The sequence below is a fragment of the Lissotriton vulgaris genome, chromosome 9, assembly GCF_964263255.1.
Source record: "Lissotriton vulgaris chromosome 9, aLisVul1.2, whole genome shotgun sequence".
Taxonomy (NCBI): domain Eukaryota; kingdom Metazoa; phylum Chordata; class Amphibia; order Caudata; family Salamandridae; genus Lissotriton; species Lissotriton vulgaris.
Window position 1 is genome coordinate 867,127,150 of NC_141697.1, and position 20,254 is coordinate 867,147,403.

The 20,254-nt window shown below is 49.3% G+C and overlaps 1 protein-coding gene across 1 annotated transcript in view; it reads left to right on the top strand.

Moving 5' to 3' along the window:
• The first annotated feature begins 613 nt into the window (after window positions 1-613).
• LOC147692390 (cytochrome P450 2C11-like) overlaps window positions 614-20,254 on the top strand; it is a 335,016-nt gene continuing 315,375 nt past the window's right edge. The window contains exon 1 of the mRNA XM_086938611.1: window positions 614-796. Coding sequence (XP_086794737.1) covers window positions 614-796 — 183 coding nt within the window. The remainder of the gene's footprint in view (window positions 797-20,254) is intronic.

Below are 20,254 nucleotides of genomic sequence, written 5' to 3' on the forward strand. Positions count from 1 at the left end.
GTGCAAGTAGAAATAGCGGTTACATTTCCACCTGATGATCGCATTTACATTATTAGGATACACACATTTAAAGGCACAGAACACGTTTGTTTCAAGGATTTTGTCGAGGTATTCCATAAACTAAGGACATCTTAATAATATAAGACTGGATAACACATATGAGCAGTGCACCACGCTCTGTTGCATGAGTCTGGCTGCATTAGTTGCGCCAATGCTCTTAAGGATGCTATTAAATGTTAGATGGCAGGTAACTCCCAAGAGTACTTATTATAAGCAATGTGTCTTGGCTGCTAAATCCAGAAACCATCACACCTTTCTCGGATTAGACCGATTAGGTTTCCAAAGTATAATTCTAAATAACCGTGGAAAGGGATCGTCTATCGCCTAGCTGTCATACTGTCATTGTCAGGGGGATAAGTATTGTGTACAAATCCTCGGTTACACAACTGGTAGTTCTACAGTTTGAAATGCTGAGGAGAAACAAATCAAATTGGGACATTGAGCAATACAATGTCCACTTGCCAGAGCCCCTCCTTCTGGAGGTACTATATAAAGACACCTAGCTACAAAGGAGTAAGGTACAGAGAGGAACCTAGAATTAAAAAGGGTCAACATGGATCCAATCGGAGCCACGAGCTTCCTGTTAGCCGTCTGCGTGGCTTGTCTGATCTTTAGCTGGGCAAGGACCAGGGCAAAGCTTGGCCCTGGGAAGCTACCTCCAGGCCCCGTCGGCCTTCCCTTCGTTGGAAACATGCTGCAGCTGAACAGTAAGAAGATGTTTACTTCCCTCATTCAGGTAATTTATTTTCTCCTGGATGGAGTTCTCAAAATCATGACACACCTTTTATCTCATGTGTCACATGCATGTGTGAGTCCTAACTTACAGTGGTTCCCTTGTGCAACTTTTCAAATTTCCCATCTGAAAATAGTATGGGTTTTCAAAAATAACATAACTACTTATATCATAATACATTTGATATCAATTTAAAACAATTATAGAAAGTTTAAATAATGGCAGGGTAATTCACATGATTTCAGGCATTCTTTTGTTGCACTTATATCACGATATTACAGAAATGTAGCCATTCCTCCAAGTTGTACAGTCAAGGGAAAATTTCAGCACAGGAACTACTTAAACAACCAGTACGTGGGCAGTGGTTCTTTGCAGCAACTCTGTTTAATGCTATGTTTTTACCATAAAATGTATCCTCAAGTCAAGAACTGATTCAAGGATGGATTTCATGCTAAAATATAGTGCTAATTGATGGATTTGCATTTCATGTATTTAAGCAAAATGTCATGCAATTTTCCCAGAATTGTGCGCAGTTATGCAAAACCGTGTCATGGGAATTTGACAAACGGGGAAGGTGGGGGGGGGGGGATTTTTATTTACAAGCGGGTGCGTAATTTTTTATCACATTAAAAGTTATCACACAAAAAGTGACGTACAGTGGCGCAAGTACCTTGTATATAAGCCCCCGCTTTGCAGTCAGTTCACTTTAACAATTTTGGAACTTCCGTTTGTTGTCGTGGAGTCCAGGTTATAGAGGACTAGAGATGCATGTGGAAAGACCTCGAACAGAGTGTCAGAACAAGAGAAATGTGTTCTCCTATAGAGAAATAACGCGTATAATGTGATTAGATTACATGAATATGTGAAAGATTTTCGGATTTAGGACATTTGGAATGAAAAAAACATTTTGAATTCGGAATTCGAATGAGTTGGATTCTCAAGCGAAAATTGAACAGGAAAGCTTTCTTACCCCACCCATCAAGTGGCATCTTGTGCTGCTCAGCCTGCCCCAGCAATATGTCAAAGTACACTACAATGGAAGACCGGACGCTTGCCTAGACAGCCACCCCACCTAGTGAAGGTTTGCCTTTTGTCGGTGTTCTTGAATGGAGTGGATTCTGTATCACTTCTTCGAAGCGTTTTTTTTTTGTTTTTGTTTTTTTTAAAATATATTTTTATTGCAGGAATCAGTAAATCGTTACAAAATCGACCAGCATTATAAAACGAGCAATATCAATGAAACACAACCCTCCGCCCCCCCGCCGCATTTCTCGTACACAGCCATTCAGCCCACAACCCTGGGGTCGGGCGGCGAAAGTCAATGGGGGCACAGCAGGGTGTCAAAGCTGGTCCGGATGATCCACAACCTGTCATCTGCTTTTCCAAACAAGCCTATAAACCCAGAAAGAAAACCCCACCCTCAAAACACTAAAAAAACAAAGAAACCCCACCCAACCCCGCCATCAGCGCCCGGTAACTACCGCAACAAGATCTGTTAAAGGACCCGTGGGGAAAGTAACAGAGCTGAAAAGTTCAATCATCTAATGGGACATGGGGTGAGCTGCATCCTCACTGTCAGAGTCACTGGGGGCGCAATAATCCCTTAGGGCTTGTACTAACGTTTCCCACTCTAGCGCTGCTTCTTGTGCCTTCTCATTACGCTGCCTCCAAGCTAGCTGATATCTCAGTGTGCTCTCCCCCGCCGCCCACTTCAAAAGTTCGCTGTGCCACCTGCTTCCTGTCGGACCAGCTCGTGCCTTCCAGTTCCTGGTCACCTCCCGCTTAGCAAGGAGTAGCCCCAGATCGATGAACTTGCTGGATATTTTGTTCTTGGGGGTGTGAGGGAACCAGTGTAGGAGTCCCACCGCCGCATCCATCGATAAGGATCTCCCCGTCACCTCCTCCAGGGTCTTCCCTACTTCTACCCAATATGATGATAATCCCGGGCAGGTCCACAACATGTGGAGAAGGTCCGCCTCCTGGGCCGGGCACCTGGGGCAGTCCGCTGAATTCGTGGCAAAATATCGCCTGATTTTCACCGGGGTCAAATAAGCTCTGTGGAGCACATAGTAGTGGACCAATTGAAAGCGGGCGTGGCGTGTGCCCTTCCAGGCTCGCCGCACCAGCTGGGACCAGGTCGTCTCCGGGATCTCCTTGCCAATGTCCACCTCCCAACGGGCTCTCAGAGTAGTGAGGGGAGCCAGCCCCTCATTGATCAGCCTGCCATAAAGGCAAGTGACCGCCTTCACCGTGCCCGCAGACATCATCACGTATTGGCACACCGGAGATAAAGGGGGTTCTTCCTGCCCAAGTCTCCAGTGCGCCTGAATCGCTCGGACAAGGGCCGAGTGCAACAGGAAGTCGCCGCGAGGAATCTCGAAGCGATCGATGAGCTCCTGAAAGGGCAAGAGCGCCCCGTCCTCGTATAGGTCACCTATCAGCTGTAAGCCTGCGTCCTCCCAGTTCGCCAACCGTGACCAATCGCCGCCATGGGGCAGAGCAGTCAGCATCCCCAGAGGTATTTCGGGCGCATACGGTATTCTCAGGTGGCCCCGGGCGTGAGCTCGGTTCCAACACAGGCGAACGGTCCGCTCCTCAAGCGACAAGTCCTGTAAGGCCAAACGTTGTCGCAGCGCTATGAAGGAGAGAACATGCCTGGCCATACCCGTACCCCTTTTGTCCTCTGGGCCCCGGAATTCCCGGGCGATCTCCTGGGTGAAGGTCTGGAGCTGCGCCGCCAAATAGTACTTCTCAAAGTCCGGCACTGCAAGCCCACCCTCATCCTTCGGCCTCATCAGGGTCTTGAGGGTCACCCGCCGGCGGCCCGAGCCCCAGAGGAATCCGACCATCATAGATCGTAATAGTCGAAACGTGGCCGGTGGGATCCAGATTGGCAGCGTCCGGAAATAATATAACAACCGGGGAAGCGCCACCATTTTGAGCAATGCGATCCGCCCCGCCACCGAAAGCGGTAGCGTGGCCCAGAAATCCATGCTGCCTCGAAGCGCTCGAGTGCCGCGGGCAATGTTCCCATCCAGTAGGTCAGATGGTTCATGATAGACGTACACCCCTAGGTATTTAAAGCAGTCAGGTTCCCACCTAATCTCCCTGCTGAGAGCAGGGCTAGGGGTGCCCTTGCGAACCAGGAAAAGACAGGTCTTTGTCCAGTTCACCCGGAGGCCCGAGACCTCCCCAAACTCCGTGAGCGCCGTCGCAGCTCCATGTAAGGCAACGAACGGGTCTTCGAGAAAGAGCAACAGGTCGTCTGCGTACAGCGAAATATAGTGCGGGCCCGAAGAAGTCCACAGGCCCGTATAATGGGCTCCCGACCGGATGTGCAGTGCGAGTGGCTCCACCGCCAGCGCAAAGAGAAGCGGGGATAATGAACATCCCTGCCTCGTGCCCCGCTCCACCTGATACTGTGAGGAAATGAGCGGTCCAGCTCGAACCCTGGCCGATGCAGAGGCATACAGAACCCCGGTCCATCTGACGAAGCCCTCGCCGAGGCCGAACCTCCGTAGCACCGCACCAAGGTAGTCCCATTCCAGGCTGTCAAAAGCCTTCTCTAAGTCCACCGATAAGACAACCGGGCACGGGGCGTCCACAAGCGGTTCTCCCAGCAAGCGGAACAACCTGCGGATGTTCATGGTCGTGTTACGTCTGGGGATGAATCCAGCCTGGTCCTCATGTACCAAGGAACTCATGTGTCCCAGCAGTCTCGAGGCCAAGATGCTGCTCAGTATTTTATAATCAACCGTCAGCATTGATAAGGGACGGTAAGACCCCGGATCGGACGAGTCCCTTCCGGGCTTGAGGAGGGGAACCATCAAGGCCTCGCACATCGAGCCCGGGAGTTGGCCAAGCCTCTTCGCCTCTCTGTAGACTATCAATAACCTAGGGGCTAGGAGATCAGCATAAGCTGCGTAGAACTCCACCGGAAGGCCGTCTAGGCCCGGGGTCTTGTTCCTCGCCATTTGTTTAATGGCGCTACGGATCTCTCCCAATTCTATGTCGGACCCCAGGGCTTTCGCCACGTCCTGCTCCACTGTTCGGAGCTCCAGAGGCTGCAGATAATGATTAAGCGCATCAGGGTCTCGGGTAGAGCGACTGCGGTATAGGCTTTCGTAATATTGCCGGTAGCAACTCAGAATCTCAGGCTGAGTGCACGCTACAGTCCCATCTGCTTTGCGCATGGACGTCGTCAGTGAGGACTGGCGCGTAGGGTTGGCCAGCCATGCCAGCAGTGCGCTCGACCTATCTCCCTCCGCGATGGAACAAACCGTATAGGCCTTGTAGTCAAAACAGCGAAGCCGTTCGACCTCCGTCGCCACCGCCTCCTTCGCCTCCGCTGCGCGTATCTGCAATTCAGGGTGTCCGGGGCGGCGGAGTTCCAGCTCGCGGAGTTTCCGGTCCGCTGCCTCTAGGTCGGCGAGGATAATTCGCCTCATGCCGACCTTTTTAGAAATGCAGTATCCCCTCACCACCACTTTAAAAGCGTCCCACTCTAGCGCTCTCGAGCTCGCAGTGCCACCGTTGGACGCAAAGTACTCCGAGATCTTATCGCCTAGGTCCGCTCTAAAAACACTGTCCTCAAGGATCTCGGGCCGTAACTTCCAGGTGGGCACCGCAGGCACCCCGGGGAACCAACGAAGGTCCAGCAGGAGGGGGTTATGATCTGATATGGTCCTGGTCAAATATTCAGACCGGACCGCCGCCGAAACTAGTTCTGGCGAGCCAAGAAACCCGTCCAGTCTAACATGCAACTCATGGAGGCTCGAGAAGTAGGAATAGTCCCTAGTTGTGGGGTGCTGCGCCCTCCAGATATCCGTTAAACCCCAATGAGTCTGCCAGTCCCTACGACCCTTAGCCACGCGGCGAACCGGAGAATCAGGCAGGGGTGGATGCGATCGGTCAGTGTCTACATCAACTACCGAGTTGAAATCTCCACCGAGCAGAAGGGGCCCAGAGAAGAAGTGGGCCAACGAGCCCGATAACCTGGAAAGGAAGGCAGTCTGGTCCACATTAGGAGCGTACACACAGCAAACGTTTAGGTCCCTCCCTCCCAGAGTGCCCGAAATGGCCACATATCGCCCCTCTGGATCAATCACTGTTTTCGTGACCTGGAAGGGGACCCCAGCTCTAACCCAAATCAGCGCCCCTCTGGCATACGCGGAGTACGATGTGCAAAAGACCTGCCCTCTCCATCTACGCTGTAGCGCCGCCCCTTCCGCCTTGTTCAGATGTGTTTCCTGCAGCAGCGCCATTTGTACCCCCCTACGCACTAAATAAGCGTGGACTTTGTGCCGCCTAGACATGGTATGAAGCCCCCGCACGTTCCAAGTAACACATTTGAGATTAGCAACATTAACCATTGTCCCAGATCGTTCTCGCAAAGTCTCCCCACCTGGGTCCCAACAAAGAAAGGACATCAATCAATCCAGCACTGATGGCGGCCATTTTCCCCAACCAGAACTTAACAACCCAAACATGAACCAAATCCCCATCCGCCCCCCCCAGAACAGGACCCAAATAGCACCATCTAGTTCCCATCCAAACCATACCCTCCAAAAACCCACTATCCCCTACTAATCCTGCGGTCGCCACCGTAGGAAGGCCTTAAGGGCCAGGTGCGGGCCGGGCGGAGGCAGTGGGCCCTCGACGCTCAGGCCATTAGGACTAAGACGTGCCCAAAACAGTGCCAAACATGCTCGGGGCAAAAACAAGGCGCCCCACCTCCCCTCCCCCGGGAATCAGCATCAAGTATCGGCACCCACCACCCCCGTGCCGGGCCCCCTCCCAAAAAGAAGTAGCTCACCCCGTCACCCCTGTCCATCTAGAAGGTCCTCCACCGATTTCGGTGTGATCACCGGCGTATGGCCGCTATCAGTCACCGATTCTTCGGAGTCCGTTTGCACCCCCTCGTCACCAGGGTCCGCTTCCTCCTCAATGGCATCGTCCCGGGAGCCGGACAGCGCAGACAACACCTCTAGCACTCCCCTCCGCTCCGTTGATGTCTCTGAAGTCGAGGGTCCGCCTGAGCGGCCACGGCGACTCCGGATTCTTTTGGACCGTCGTCTCTGCTCCGGCTCTGCCGCCTGCTGTGATGAGGAGCCGAAGCCATCTTTCCCCGCTCTGTAGAGTTCGAGCCAGTTGCAGACATCCTCCGGGGTATCAAAGAATTGAGTCTTGTCCTCAACAATTATGCGGAGCCTCGCCGGAAATAGGAGCGAGTACTGAATGCCCTCGCTTCTGAGCTCGCGCTTGACCGCCAGAAAGGAAAACCGTCTACGTTGAGTGTCATAAGTGTAGTCCGGGAAGATGTTCACCTGGCTGTTCGCCACTTTGAATGGACCATTGTGTCTGGCGGCATTGAGGATGAGGTCTCTGTCCCGATAATGCAACAACCTTGCCACCACCGGTCGTGGGGCCCGACCCTGTTGTAGTGGCCTCGCTGGGACTCTGTGGGCGCGCTCCAGGGTGTAGAAAGAGGAGAGACCCTCAGGGGCCACCGTGTCTCGGAGCCAGGCTTCCAAGTATGCCACCATGTCGCCATCCTCAATCTTTTCCGGCAGGCCCACCACCCGAATGTTATTCCTCCTGTTGCGGCCTTCCGCATCCTCCGCTCTCTGCTCCAGGGCCGTAATCCGGGACAGGGCATCCTTCATAGTTGCAGCCAAGGTTCGCTGCGCCGGCTCCAAGGTTTTCACCAAACTTTCCACTTCCTTGACCCTGTCCGAGAGTTTGCCATGATCCGCTCTAAGGAGGCCGAGGCTTGTCGCCACCTGGGCAATGTCCTGCTGGAGGGCCGAGCGCGTGGTCGCTATCGCCTCCAGGACGCGGTCAAATTGCTGTTGCATCGGTGCACCGCCAGAACTCTCCGGGTCGCCACGTTCCTCCTTGTCCTGGGACTCTGAGTCTGAGGCGGCTGGGGTAGCCCCCTTGGCTCCCCTAGGTTTCCCCATGTCGCCGGGAGCACTCCGTGCGGGTCCAGGAGTAGGCTTCTCCGAGTGCAAGCGCCGGCTATGATCTTCCCGGTCGCTGGTCCTCAGGTCGAGTGCTGGAAAACCCCGTCTCCAGGGCCTGCTGGACCTCCTCGGCTTCGGTTCGTGCCACCACCGCGCCGTCTGAGGACCCCGAGGAGTAGGCGGAGACAATCGTCGCCAAGTCGGGCAGGCCCGTGCGGCCGAAAAAGTCCCGGAGCGAAGGTCACCGGTTCCTCCGGATGATCTGCGGCGCCAGAGTGTCGCGCCTCCCATGGAAGTGGGTCGGCCAGGAAAAAGTAGCCAAGTGCGGTATAGGGAGTGGGGTCCCCGTCGGGATCTCCAGGCGCCCCCGTGCGTGACCCACTATAGCAGGGGCATTTGCCCGTCCGAGTGCGACCCTCGTTGAAAGGGTCGAACTGACCGATGTCCAGTCCCTCACAACTCTGGGAGATGGCAGAGTAGGGGTCACGTCGCTGCTAGCGATGTTCCATCAGTCTAATGGACCCGGCCGAGGGGACAATGAAGTCCGGGCGCCATGTTGGGTCGCGCTCCGCAGTTCCACAAACTCCGATTTTCGCCGGGTCACCGCTCGTTCAGACTCCGCAAAGGGCCCCGGCAGGTCTCTGTCGGGCCGATCAGCAAAATGCTGGGGTCGGGGTGCCCCGCAGCCTCCGATTTACAGGATAATCACGGGCACAGTCCCGGAGCCGAGCTCTCAGGCGACCATCGCCATCGGCGCCCAAGCCACGCCCCCATCACTTCTTCGAAGCGTTGTTGTGGGTCTGCATTCTTTCACAGGCAGTACCATCTCAGGACAGTCCATACTTCTGAATGGGGGCGTAGACCTCTTTGCACAGGTGGGGCCGTAGGGCAAAATGGTTTAAAAAGCTATGTCAGCAATGTCCCCTCTTAGTACCTCTCGGTGGATGTGGCTCGCCAGGGTCTTGAAAAACTCCCACACACACCAGTAATTTTGATGGGAAATATTGCTAAAAGATAACCGTATTAGTTTAAATAGGTTCCATCCTTCTTGTTATTCTCTGTAAGGGAGTAGGAGCAGTAGAGCACGAATCTGGCAGGAGTATGACTGTCGGTGGAGAGGAGGAGAAAAAGAAAACATTTTCCATGAAGTCGTCCTTGTGTGGCATGAATCCATCTGTCAGACTCATTATGAATATTCTGTCGCATGAGGGGAGTGAAGGTGCTGACTTCTCCATGTTTAACATGGACCTGCACATATGTTTGTGTAATCCCAGTTTTTCCAATCCAAATCGGTCCTATTCTGCCCGTTTGTGTTGCACAGTGTAATATTCAGTACATTAAACTGTGATCTTTGGGATTCATGCAACATCACGTTTGCAAGCGGGCATTATAACCACCAACGTTTCTTTGAAGATAGGAAGTTCTTCCCTATGTACATGCCAAGCTATGTGAGGAACATCGCTTCTCGATGTTATATCATATCCAGTGCAAAATTAACTACCTATGGACTGTGAAAAGAGTTATAACACTCTCAGTGGGCCTGGATTCTCAGTGCCTCCGTCCCCTCAGTTGGAATGCAATTTGCAGAGCTTATTTCCAAAACTTAAATCAGGATGTCAAATCCACTCGACTCTGTTCTCCACTAATTGTACTGAAAAAACTTTATTCCCACAAGGAGATAGGGCACCATGACCTTCAGGAGCGGTCAAAACTCCCCATTTGATAACGGGCTGCGTCTTGAGCCATCCTCCCTTTTCCCCTTTAAGAAAGTCTGTAGTTCCACCCTCTCCAGTGTTCGGTCTTAGGGCCTGAATCACAAAGAGCCTCAGGGGGAGGATCTACATTCGGGGATTCTCCGCACTCAGGGCTGAATTTCCTATGGCAAAAAGACTCTTAGGGCCAGATTTACCAGTTCCTCACGCAGCACAGTGCAGCAGCCTCATATGCGGCTCTGCACGGAGTGAGAAGGAGGAAGCAGCAGACTTCTATATTTACAGAAATATGGCACTGTCCTCCTCTCCCTAACGCTGGTGCAGAAATGCGGCTGTGTGCCACATACACACCTTTACACCATAGTAAAAGGGTGTCTCTGTGAGTCAAGCATACGTTTTTGTACTGGAAAGATGCCCTTTCAGTACAAAATACTATGCTTAGACTAATGTCAGACCTTTTACTACTTTTATTGTGTGCTGAACAGGGCAGCACACATGCAAAGTCGGAAAAGAAAGGAGAAATACCAGCATTTCTCTTTCAAAGTGCCTATCTGAAATGCAAGATATTTTCGTACGCTAAACCTAGTCTATTTTTTTTTTAGTAAATAAGGCTTAGCATGAGAAACCTTGGGTGGTTGCATGGGAACGTCCATGCACCACCCCTGGTGCGCCCATTGGTTCTAAGTAATGAGAAGCAGCGCTGTGCTATAAAGAAAACAACTTAAGCATGTGGTCAGCTTGTCATAGAGCAGTATGATACTGACTGCTTGGGCACTTACAATGTTGAATAGAACGCTGCTGTGCAGTTATTTCTGATTCTGTTTACTTATCATTTGGTATTTGAGTGTCTTGTTCTGGGCCCTACAAAAGGCAGTTGCATGTGACATTAACACATTATGGAAAGGCAGTGATACCTATTCCAACATGGTGAAGTCATGATGTCTATCACCAGCAAAAAGCGGGTGGTAACTACACTACATAAAACAATGGAAAATATGTGGTAAATATGTTTTACCAGGAGCTTTGTTGCATTTATTGGACAAAAAGTGTAAATCACTGGGAACACTGCACTTACTTACCAGGGGTATAAAAAAGGTCATAGCATGATGCTTTTAAATGAAGATGTCCTGTGGAAAGCGGCAGGTGTGACAACTGTCCTAGTTTTTGAGAAAATTATGTATTGCATTACTGAGCATCCATTTGAAAACATATTATGCTATGCTTAGCATTTACATTGGTATCATAATATGGAGCTATTATGACACTTGTTTGTGCGGGTGATTGCGGGGTGGTGGTTTGGGAGGACACAGTCGGTGAGGGGTAAGCTGGAAGAAGCCTTTGATAGTTCTGCAGTTGTACAGGAAGATGAGGTGGGGTCAGGTGCAGCTGCTGCTTGCTACACCCAAAGGACAGCACAATGTTCCCATTCTGGGGGCATATTTACAAGCCCCTATTGCCACAGGAACGTCACTTTTAACGAAGTTCCTGTGACAATAGGGTCCTCGTCTTATTTACTTAACGCTACCTTGTAAATAAGGCACCCTTTCAAACTATACTTAGTGTGAAAGGGTTGAGCAATGGGTGTTGTGGTGGGCGTTCCACCACAACACCCATTGACTTTGACACTGCCCCCTATTTACAAGGGTTGCGTAAATAGAAAGCAGTGCCAAAATTAAGACTAGGGAAAACCTGGTCTTAACATGGCTAAACGAGGAGGAATTCTTTAGTTTTCCTCATTTTTCATTTTTACTGTTTCTATGTGTACTGCAAAACACCATGAATGATTGTCTATTATTATTATTATTATTATTAAAAACTCTTGTAGAGCGCGTAGTCACCCGAAGGTATCCCAGCGCTAAGAACCCTACCCTAAACCTGACAAGGGGGCCAGAAGGAGGGGGAGTGAGGGATGGGGCGGGGATACAGTGGTTCGGATGGGAAGGGATCATTGGGGAAAAAGAAAAGTTTTCAACCGCTTTCTGAAGCGGAGGTAGTGTGGTTCAATTCTCAGGTCGCGGGGAGTGCATTCCAGAGGCTTGCGGTATGGACTGTGAACCGCCTTCCACCTGTGCGTGCCTTCCTGATTCTAGGGGCGCTGATGAAATTCTCCGTGTCCGATCTGAGGGATCTGCAGGATTTATAGGGTTTGATAAATTTTCTAAGAATGGGAGGGCCTTGATTTTGTAATAATTTGTGAGCTAGGCACAAGGCCTTAAATTTAACTCTCTCCCTTATAGGAAGCCAGTGGAGGAGTTTCAATGCTGGTTTGGCCGAGTCTCTGGCAGGGGTCTTAGTGAGAATCCGGGCGGCTATGTTTTGGATTCTCTGAAGTTTGTTCAGTGTTGCTTCCGGGGCGCCCAGATATATCACGTTGCTGAAATCAAGCCTAGAAATTATCAGGCCTTGTAGAAGCAGTTTTTGGGAGTTGGGTGGCAGAAGGGGCAGGATCTTTCTCAGTGATTTCAGCAGGCCAAAGCATGTCCCGGCTACTTTTTTTGCTTGTGTGGAAAATGACAAGGTAGTATCTAGCCACACACCCAAGCTTTTTACTTCTTGTTTTGGTTCTGGAATGGGACCCAAACAGTCAGGCCAGATATTTGGGGGGAGAATGATTCCTTTCTGACCAAGAAGAAGGACATCTGTCTTTGCTCCGTTTAGTTTCAAGGCTGAGCTGTTCATCCAGTTTTGAACCTGCGTAAGGCAGTTAAGTAGATCTGCTGGTTTTCGATTGGGATGGGATAGTGATACCACTAATTGTGTGTCGTCAGCATAGCTGACGACGCTCACTCCGAACGGGGTGATAACCTCCTCCAATGGGGACATGTAGATGTTAAATAATGTGGGGCTCAGGGAGGAGCCCTGAGGCACACCACATTGGAGGGGAGTTTCGGAGGAGCAGGTGTTGTTTTCCCAAATCTGAAAAGTACGCTGGTCCAAGAAGGATGAGAGCCAGGATAGGGCAGAACCTACCACACCGACTCTTTCGAGCCGTTTAATGAGGAGTTGGTGATTGACGGTATCGAAGGCCGCACTCAGGTCGAGGAGGATCACTGCCACTGATCCTCCCTCGTCTAAGAGTGTCCTGGCCTCCTCTACCGCCGCCAGGAGGGCGATGTCAGTGCCCTGCCCTGGCCGGAAACCTGTCTGAGAGTTTTTTAATTTGTTATTGTCTTCCAGGAACTGAGACAGTTTTTTATTAACCAATTTTTCGGCAATCTTGCTTATCCCAGGAAGAAGGGAGATTGGCCTAAAATTGGCCAGGTTTTCGGGATCAAGGGAAGGCTTCTTCAATAGGGCCTTCACAACTGCAGCCTTCCAGTTCAGGGGAACAATTCCCTATTGGAGTGAGGCATTGATCAGGTGGGTAAGAGGGGGAACAATGATGGGGGTCACCTCTTTCAGGGTCCGAAGCGGGACGGGGTCTCTAGGAGATCCACTTTTAATGGAATTTAGAGTATTTTCCACATCTTCGGTGGTTACTTGACCCCAGGAGGGGAGACAACTGAGTGTCTGGGTGTTCGTAAGATCGCTATCTTCGCATAGACTGGCGGGGGGGATTGAAGCAAGGATTTTTTGGATCTTTTCTTGAAAGAAATTAGCCAACTGTTGGCATTTTTCCTGATCCACAGTAGGGTCTGGGGGGCTTGTCGGTTCAGGAGCTGGGGGTTTCAGTAGCTCTTTTAGAATAGCATAAGATTCCTTGCTCGAGCATACTGCTTTTTCTATTCTTTGCTGAAAGAATATGGTTTTTTCCTTGCGGATGGATGATTTATAAGTTGCAAGGGAGGTGGAATACGCTCCTTTGTTTGTAATAGATTTATCTTTCCGCCAGATGCGTTCGGCCCTCTTGCACTCCTGGCGCAGAGCTTTGAGTTCTGCGGTATACCATGGAGCACAGGGCGCTCTTTTGGTGTGTTTAAGAGTGACCTTTTTAGGGATTAATTTGTCAAGTGAGGAAGTAATCCAGGTGTTAAACTGTTCATTAGCCATATTGGGCTCGGAGGAAAGCTCAGGAATGGAGTGTGAAAGAGTGGTGGCCCATTCTGTAGCTACAAGTTTGTGCCACCGTCTATCAGTGACTTGAGATTTCCTAGTTTGAGGGGTCTTAATGGGGACATCCCAGGAGATCGGGACTAGGAAATGGTCGGTCCATGGTAGAGTCAGGGGTGGGCCTGTGGTGATATTAGTGACATTGGTGAGGACTGGGTCCAGCAGGTGTCCTTTATCGTGGGTAGGCTCATTATTAATCAAACGAATATTAAAAGACGACAGGTCTTGAAGGAGCTTGACCGCTGTTCGATCGGTGGGGTCCATGAAATGCAGATTTAGATCGCCCACTATAAGAAAGTTAGAAGCAGAAGAGGCTAGTTGTGCAACCGCTTCAGTGATGGCGTTAAGAAATTTCCCAGGGGTACCTGGGGGGCGATATATCAGGAGTCCCGACAGGGTGTGGGCCGGGGAGGTTTGAATAGAGAATTTGCATCCCTCGCAGTCATCAATGTGAGCCTCAGAGGTTCTACAGATGAATTGTTGTCTATGGATTAGGGCCAATCCCCCACCTCTCCCTCTGGGTCTATGAAAAGTTTGACACAGATAGCCCGGGGGGAGGGCAGTGACGATGTCCGCATCAGAGTAGTCAGATAACCACGTTTCAGTAAGAAACAGTGTATCCAACTCCTGATTTAGTATTAGTAAGTTGATTTCGTCTGCGTGCTTAGGGAGGGAGCGGCAGTTAAGAAGTCCCATCTTAAGCCTAGGTTTAGCTGGGCTATGGGTAATTGGGTTACATCGAGCACAATGAAAGAAAGGTTTACCTTCCGTGTGCGTATGGTAGCAGGGCAGAGATTTCGCTGGTTGCAAAGTTTGAAGCATTTCCCTTGAAAAAACCCGACGTTCATGAGAAGCATCCGGCATAATCCCTGGGCCTGGGTCCGGTCGGGCCCGGACGGGCCCAGACGGGCTTGCCTTTGGCGCGCCTTCGGCGCGCTGACGGCGCGCCCGCTGTGCCCGTCCGCTGCGCGTCCGTGGAGCACACATGTTTTTATGCAGAGGGTGAGAGGGATAGGCGTGGCCTCCGAGGGGGCGTGTCTTCGTGGCTCGCCGGTAATGGCGTCGGGAAATGCAAGTCTTTCCCTCGCGTCAGCTGGTAATCAGCAGCGCGTGCAGACTAGGACTGAGCTGTGTCCTGTCAGAAACGGCGAAGTGCAGTGGCTGTGCAGGGGAAGTGCTAGCGAGGGTAGGTGAAAACAGTTAAAATCACAAAAAGAAATACAAATTTTAAATGAAACTCGTTGCTCCCGGCTTTCCGCCTCAGGAGTTCTTTCTATCTGTCAGCGCTCGGGTTTTGGCGCGCTAAATAGGCGGAGGGGGCGTGGCCTAATTGTCGAGGGGGCGTGGCCTGACCAGGCTTCCCCACAGTGATGATGTCACCAGGAATGGCGGCCCGCGACAGCGTTTAGATCGGCTGTGCAGGGGAAGTGCTAGTGAGGGTAGGTGAGAACAGTTAAAATCACAAAAAGAAATACAAATTTTAAATGAAACTCGTTGCTCCCGGCTTTCCGCCTCAGGAGTTCTTTCTATCTGTCAGCGCTCGGGTTTTGGCGCGCTAAATAGGCGGAGGGGGCGTGGCCTAATTGTCGAGGGGGCGTGGCCTGACCAGGCTTCCCCACAGTGATGATGTCACCAGGAATGGCGGCCCGCGACAGCGTTTAGATCGGCTGTGCAGGGGAAGTGCTAGCGAGGGTAGGTGAAAACAGTTAAAATCACAAAAAGAAATACAAATTTTAAATGAAACTCGTTGCTCCCGGCTTTCCGCCTCAGGAGTTCTTTCTATCTGTCAGCGCTCGGGTTTTGGCGCGCTAAATAGGCGGAGGGGGCGTGGCCTAATTGTCGAGGGGGCGTGGCCTGACCAGGCTTCCCCACAGTGATGATGTCACCAGGAATGGCGGCCCGCGACAGCGTTTAGATCGGCTGTGCAGGGGAAGTGCTAGCGAGGGTAGGTGAAAACAGTTAAAATCACAAAAAGAAATACAAATTTTAAATGAAACTCGTTGCTCCCGGCTTTCCGCCTCAGGAGTTCTTTCTATCTGCAGGAAGGTGTCCCTTCCTTCACATAAACTGTCATTAAAAAACTGACAATCTGCAACGTCCATGTGTGCAAGTTTCAAATAGGCATTATTTATTGTTTATGTGCAGGAGGGACACCTTCCTGCACATAGACAATTATTCCCTCAATGCAGGGGCCCTTGCACTATGTTACAAGGTTACCTGCATCGGTGCTATGCATTTTATTTTGCGCCATCAATAGGGAAAACGCAGGGGTGTGCTATATCTTTGTAAATACAGCTCATCCCTGCTTTTTCAGAATGGCAGAGCATGGCGTTAGCATTTTGTGCTTAACGCCACGCTCCCTCGTTCTCATGTAAATATGCCCCCTGGTATTCTGGGCCTAGTAATTCCAGGTCCCGCTAAACAGAGCCAGCTGCAGTGCCAGGAGCGATATCCCCCCCCCCCCCCATCATAATGAAGGCCTTCGGAATAGCCATGTGTAGTGGCTATTCCCCCTCTCTTGCTCTTTAGTACATTTGACATAGTGCTCTCTTGCTACCAGACTCTCAGGGGCCATGAAGGTATTGGCAGGAACAGAAAGCAAACAGGGCTCTAGAGGCACTGTCCCTCCCAGCAATCCCAGAAGCCTCCGGAGGCTTCTGGGATTGCTGGGAGGGACAGTGGATTCAACACTGGATTGCTAACAGGGGGTTCAGTGTGCGACTTCATATTTGTAACTACTGGCATCTTGGTGAATCGGTGGCCATGAAAAACTCCTAGGGGGTTCCTATCTCTAACTGTGTAAGTGCTGCCATTATTAGAAAATGGCTTCCTCCATGACACCAAATAGCCCTCTTTCCTAATTACAAACTAAATCCTACCCAGGGAAAAGCGTTTAAAACTTTTTTGCTGTTGTTGAAAGGTATTATGTTCTAGCGTCAAATCAGTTTCCATGCCAGTTGCCCACACTCTCAAAAGAATCCTAATACTCAAAAGTATGTGGCTATGAAACAAAATATCAGCAGAGTCTGTACATCAATGCAAATCAGTTTAAGTGGACTTGTCAGCTGCTTTTTAATACAGCAACATATGCAACATAATACATGGGAAAGATACCTTGGCACACAAGTTTTTTGAAAGCTCTCAATAAAAGCTTTGAACAGATCATGCTATTACTTACTAGTAATTATTTAATGTATATATATATATATATATATATATATATATATATATATATATATATATATATATATATATATATTTCATAAGTTCAGATGTTCCATCCTCTGTCCCTTTATCTATGACGGATATCCATATCCATACTAATATAATAAAGAGAGAGCTCAAACCTTTGAGGTGGGTAATCTCAGGAACCACAGCACTAATCACAACACCCAATACAGCGTTGGAAAGGGCAGTTGCAGCAGAAGGACACAGGCTATGCAGACGCCCACCATATACATTTAAAAGGTAAAAGAACCGTGCCAGCAAAGTAGTCCCTTGTGGGCATGTCTGCGTTGTGCTGTGTGGCGTGTGGTATGTTCCGCCCTTCATGCCATGTCTCATATTGTGTGCTAATCCCACCCTGCTCCCTTTAAATACCCCTGCACCCCATAATCATAACCCAACTCCTTAAAATACCCCAACACCCTTAAACACTAACCCATCTTAACCCTATAAAGATACCATGTACTCCAAAACCCAAACCTATTCCTAAACCCTAAAAATACCCCTGTACCCCAAAACCCAAACCTAACCTTGAACCCTATAAATACCCCTGTACCTCAAAACCCAAACCTACCCCTGAACCCTAAAAATACCCCTGTACCCCAAAACACAAACCTAGCCCTAAACCCTAAAAATACCCCTGTACCCCAAAGCCCAAACCTAGTCCTGAACCCTAAAAATAACACTGTACCCCAAAACCCAAACCTACCCCTGAACCCTAAAATACCCCTGTACCCCAAAACACAAACCTAGCCCTGAACCCTAAAAAAATACCACTATACCCCCAAACCCAAACCTACCCCTGAACCCTAAAATACCCCTGTACCCCAAAACCCAAACCTAGCTTGAACCCTTAAAATACCCCTGTACCCCAAAACCCAAACCTATCCCTGAACCCTAAAAATACCCTGTACCCCAAAACCCAAACCTAGCCCTGAACCCTAAAAATAACGCTGTACCCCAAAACTCAAACCTACCCCTGAACCCTAAACGTTCCCCTGTACCCCAAAACCCATACCTATCCCATAACCCTAAAACTACCCCTGTACCCCATAACCCAAAACTATATCTGAACCCTTAAAATACCCAAACACCCCAAAATATATACCTCAGTACCCCAAAACATATACCTCTATAGCCATACCTACCTTATCCAAACATAAACAAACATGCTTTTACCATTCATGCATTTACCACGAATTTCGTTGTAAATGTATGCGTGGTAAAAGCTTATAAAATGTAATGCCATGCGTTATAATGGCATTGCGGAGTCATGGTACTTTTGTAATAAAAGTATGCGGTGTGATGGTATGCGGAAAGAAAGTTGCGGAATAATGGGTGTTTACCCTCCCCCGGTAAGTTAATTTGTGGCACGGCGGCCCACATCTCCAGTAACATACTCATAGTTTTTTACCACCCATTTGAAAAATGCACGGGTCTCTCTCATTGATGGCCAGCACCGACATACACTTTTAGATACACCTCCCACCACAAGTTCTAGAATTGCGAACTTTAGAGCTGGGGAGCTACGTTCGAATCTCGGCATCAGCAACATCCTGTGATTCCAGGCAAATCGCTTTGTCTCTCCGTGCCTACCACAAATGAATGTGTTTTTCTGTAATGTAAATTGTGCTTATGCCATGTTGTCGAGTTCACGCTTTATAATATTGCAAGGAAAAATAAAGTAGGGAAACTCGAGTTCACACACTACTGAACGCTCACTCTTAAGTGCATCAGCAGTGCACTGTGAATCGGAGAGTTTCACAGGCCTGTCACAGATAAGAAATGCTATCAAAACAAAATCCTACAAAACAATATACTACTGGCTGGCAGCAATTCATACCCAGACAACGTCGGGACGGGCTGCTAGTAAAGAATATTAGACTCTGATTTGAGGGCGAGGCTGACTCGCTGAACATGGTGGCAGCAGACTAGAAAGGTTACTTCACAGCCTGTTTAATCCTCCTTTAATTCCACAGAGTGGAGCCATCATAAACTCTTGCCGGCCCTAACGGAGCCCCAGAGAGGGCCAAAGGGCCTTTACTGGAGGACCTCTGGTGGGCACCGGAGCCCACAGCTTGGGTGCGCATCACAAGGCCACATTTTTTCTTTAGACCCGGCAGCCGTGCAAAACTGCACCCTTGTTGCTGAACTATGGAACCCCGTGCACTTAAGCTGGGGCCTTGCTCTTGCCCCCAGGTCCTTGCACACTGTGGCGCGGAACAACCAGGCATGTGCCCCTGGTCTCTCCACCTACATGAGCCAATGAGCCTTGACCAAAGTAAGCGGTTGGATGCAGCCCAGTGCAGCACCCTGTGCCGTATTTAGTTAGTTCTGCTAACTATAACTCATGCACCTGCAATCCCCTGCTCGATTGGTTGCCCATACATCAGCGAATCAACTTCAAGATTTGCTGCATCATACATAAAAGTCTCTATGGATCAGGCCCCCAATACCTGAGTCAGAAATTCCAAATCCATAAACCGGAACGTCTCTTGCGATCAAGCAACCAATCCTTACTAAAAATTCCCTCCATTAAGATGGCCAGACTGGGCGGCCGAGCACTTTCATACATAGGACCCTCCATCTGGAATAAACTCCCTATCGGTATGAGACAAAATGCCAATCTTCTATCATTCCAGAAAGCACTCAAGACATATCTCTTCTGTGAGACATAGCTCCCCATTCACACCTTTTAAAGGCACCTAATCTGGCACCAACAGCGTATCTGGTAACATCAGCGAATCAAGCGCGGAGATAGCCCTTTGGGGGTCGAGTCCAGCGCTATATAAGCAAATAAAATAAAATAAATAAAATAAATGATGTCACATATTACATCATTCATGACATGGTCAGTGACATCACTGATGACATCACTGATGACATCATCCAGTGTATGTGGTTTGGTTCGATATTTAAATATGTATTATATATATAGCAATCAGCATTGAAGAATGAGTGGATATGTAAATATCTGGATGGAGGATTTAGTTGCAGTGTGATTGACTGTTTACTTAACTAATTTATAATGCCTCACTAAATACATTGGATAGTGACTAAACTGTGTGAATATTTGTATCACTTTGACAGTTGTTGTGTAAACTGCTGCATCAGTTGGTTACTAGCTACTTGAAAGTCTATATTAATTATTGATTAGTTAACTGAGTATTTGTATGGGAGAGAGAATGTGTATGTGGTTCGGTGGGGGCTGTGTGACTTTCCAAAGATGTGTGAATAGTTGATTCAGTAGGTATATGAGGTTAAGACTGCATGTTATAACAGTTGTTTGGGTGAGTGAATGTCTTTATGGGTGTGGTGTTGAGCAAATATATCTCTCATTTGTACATGTCCAACAAAGTAGAAAAATAAAAGGCAGTGTATGTGATAGTTGTTGTATATAAATAAGTATACATAAGACTCAGTGATTGTACGAGTGTCTGTATGGATAACTGTATACTTGCAATAGTGACTTTATAACACATTAAGTATGAGTTACTATCTATATGAAT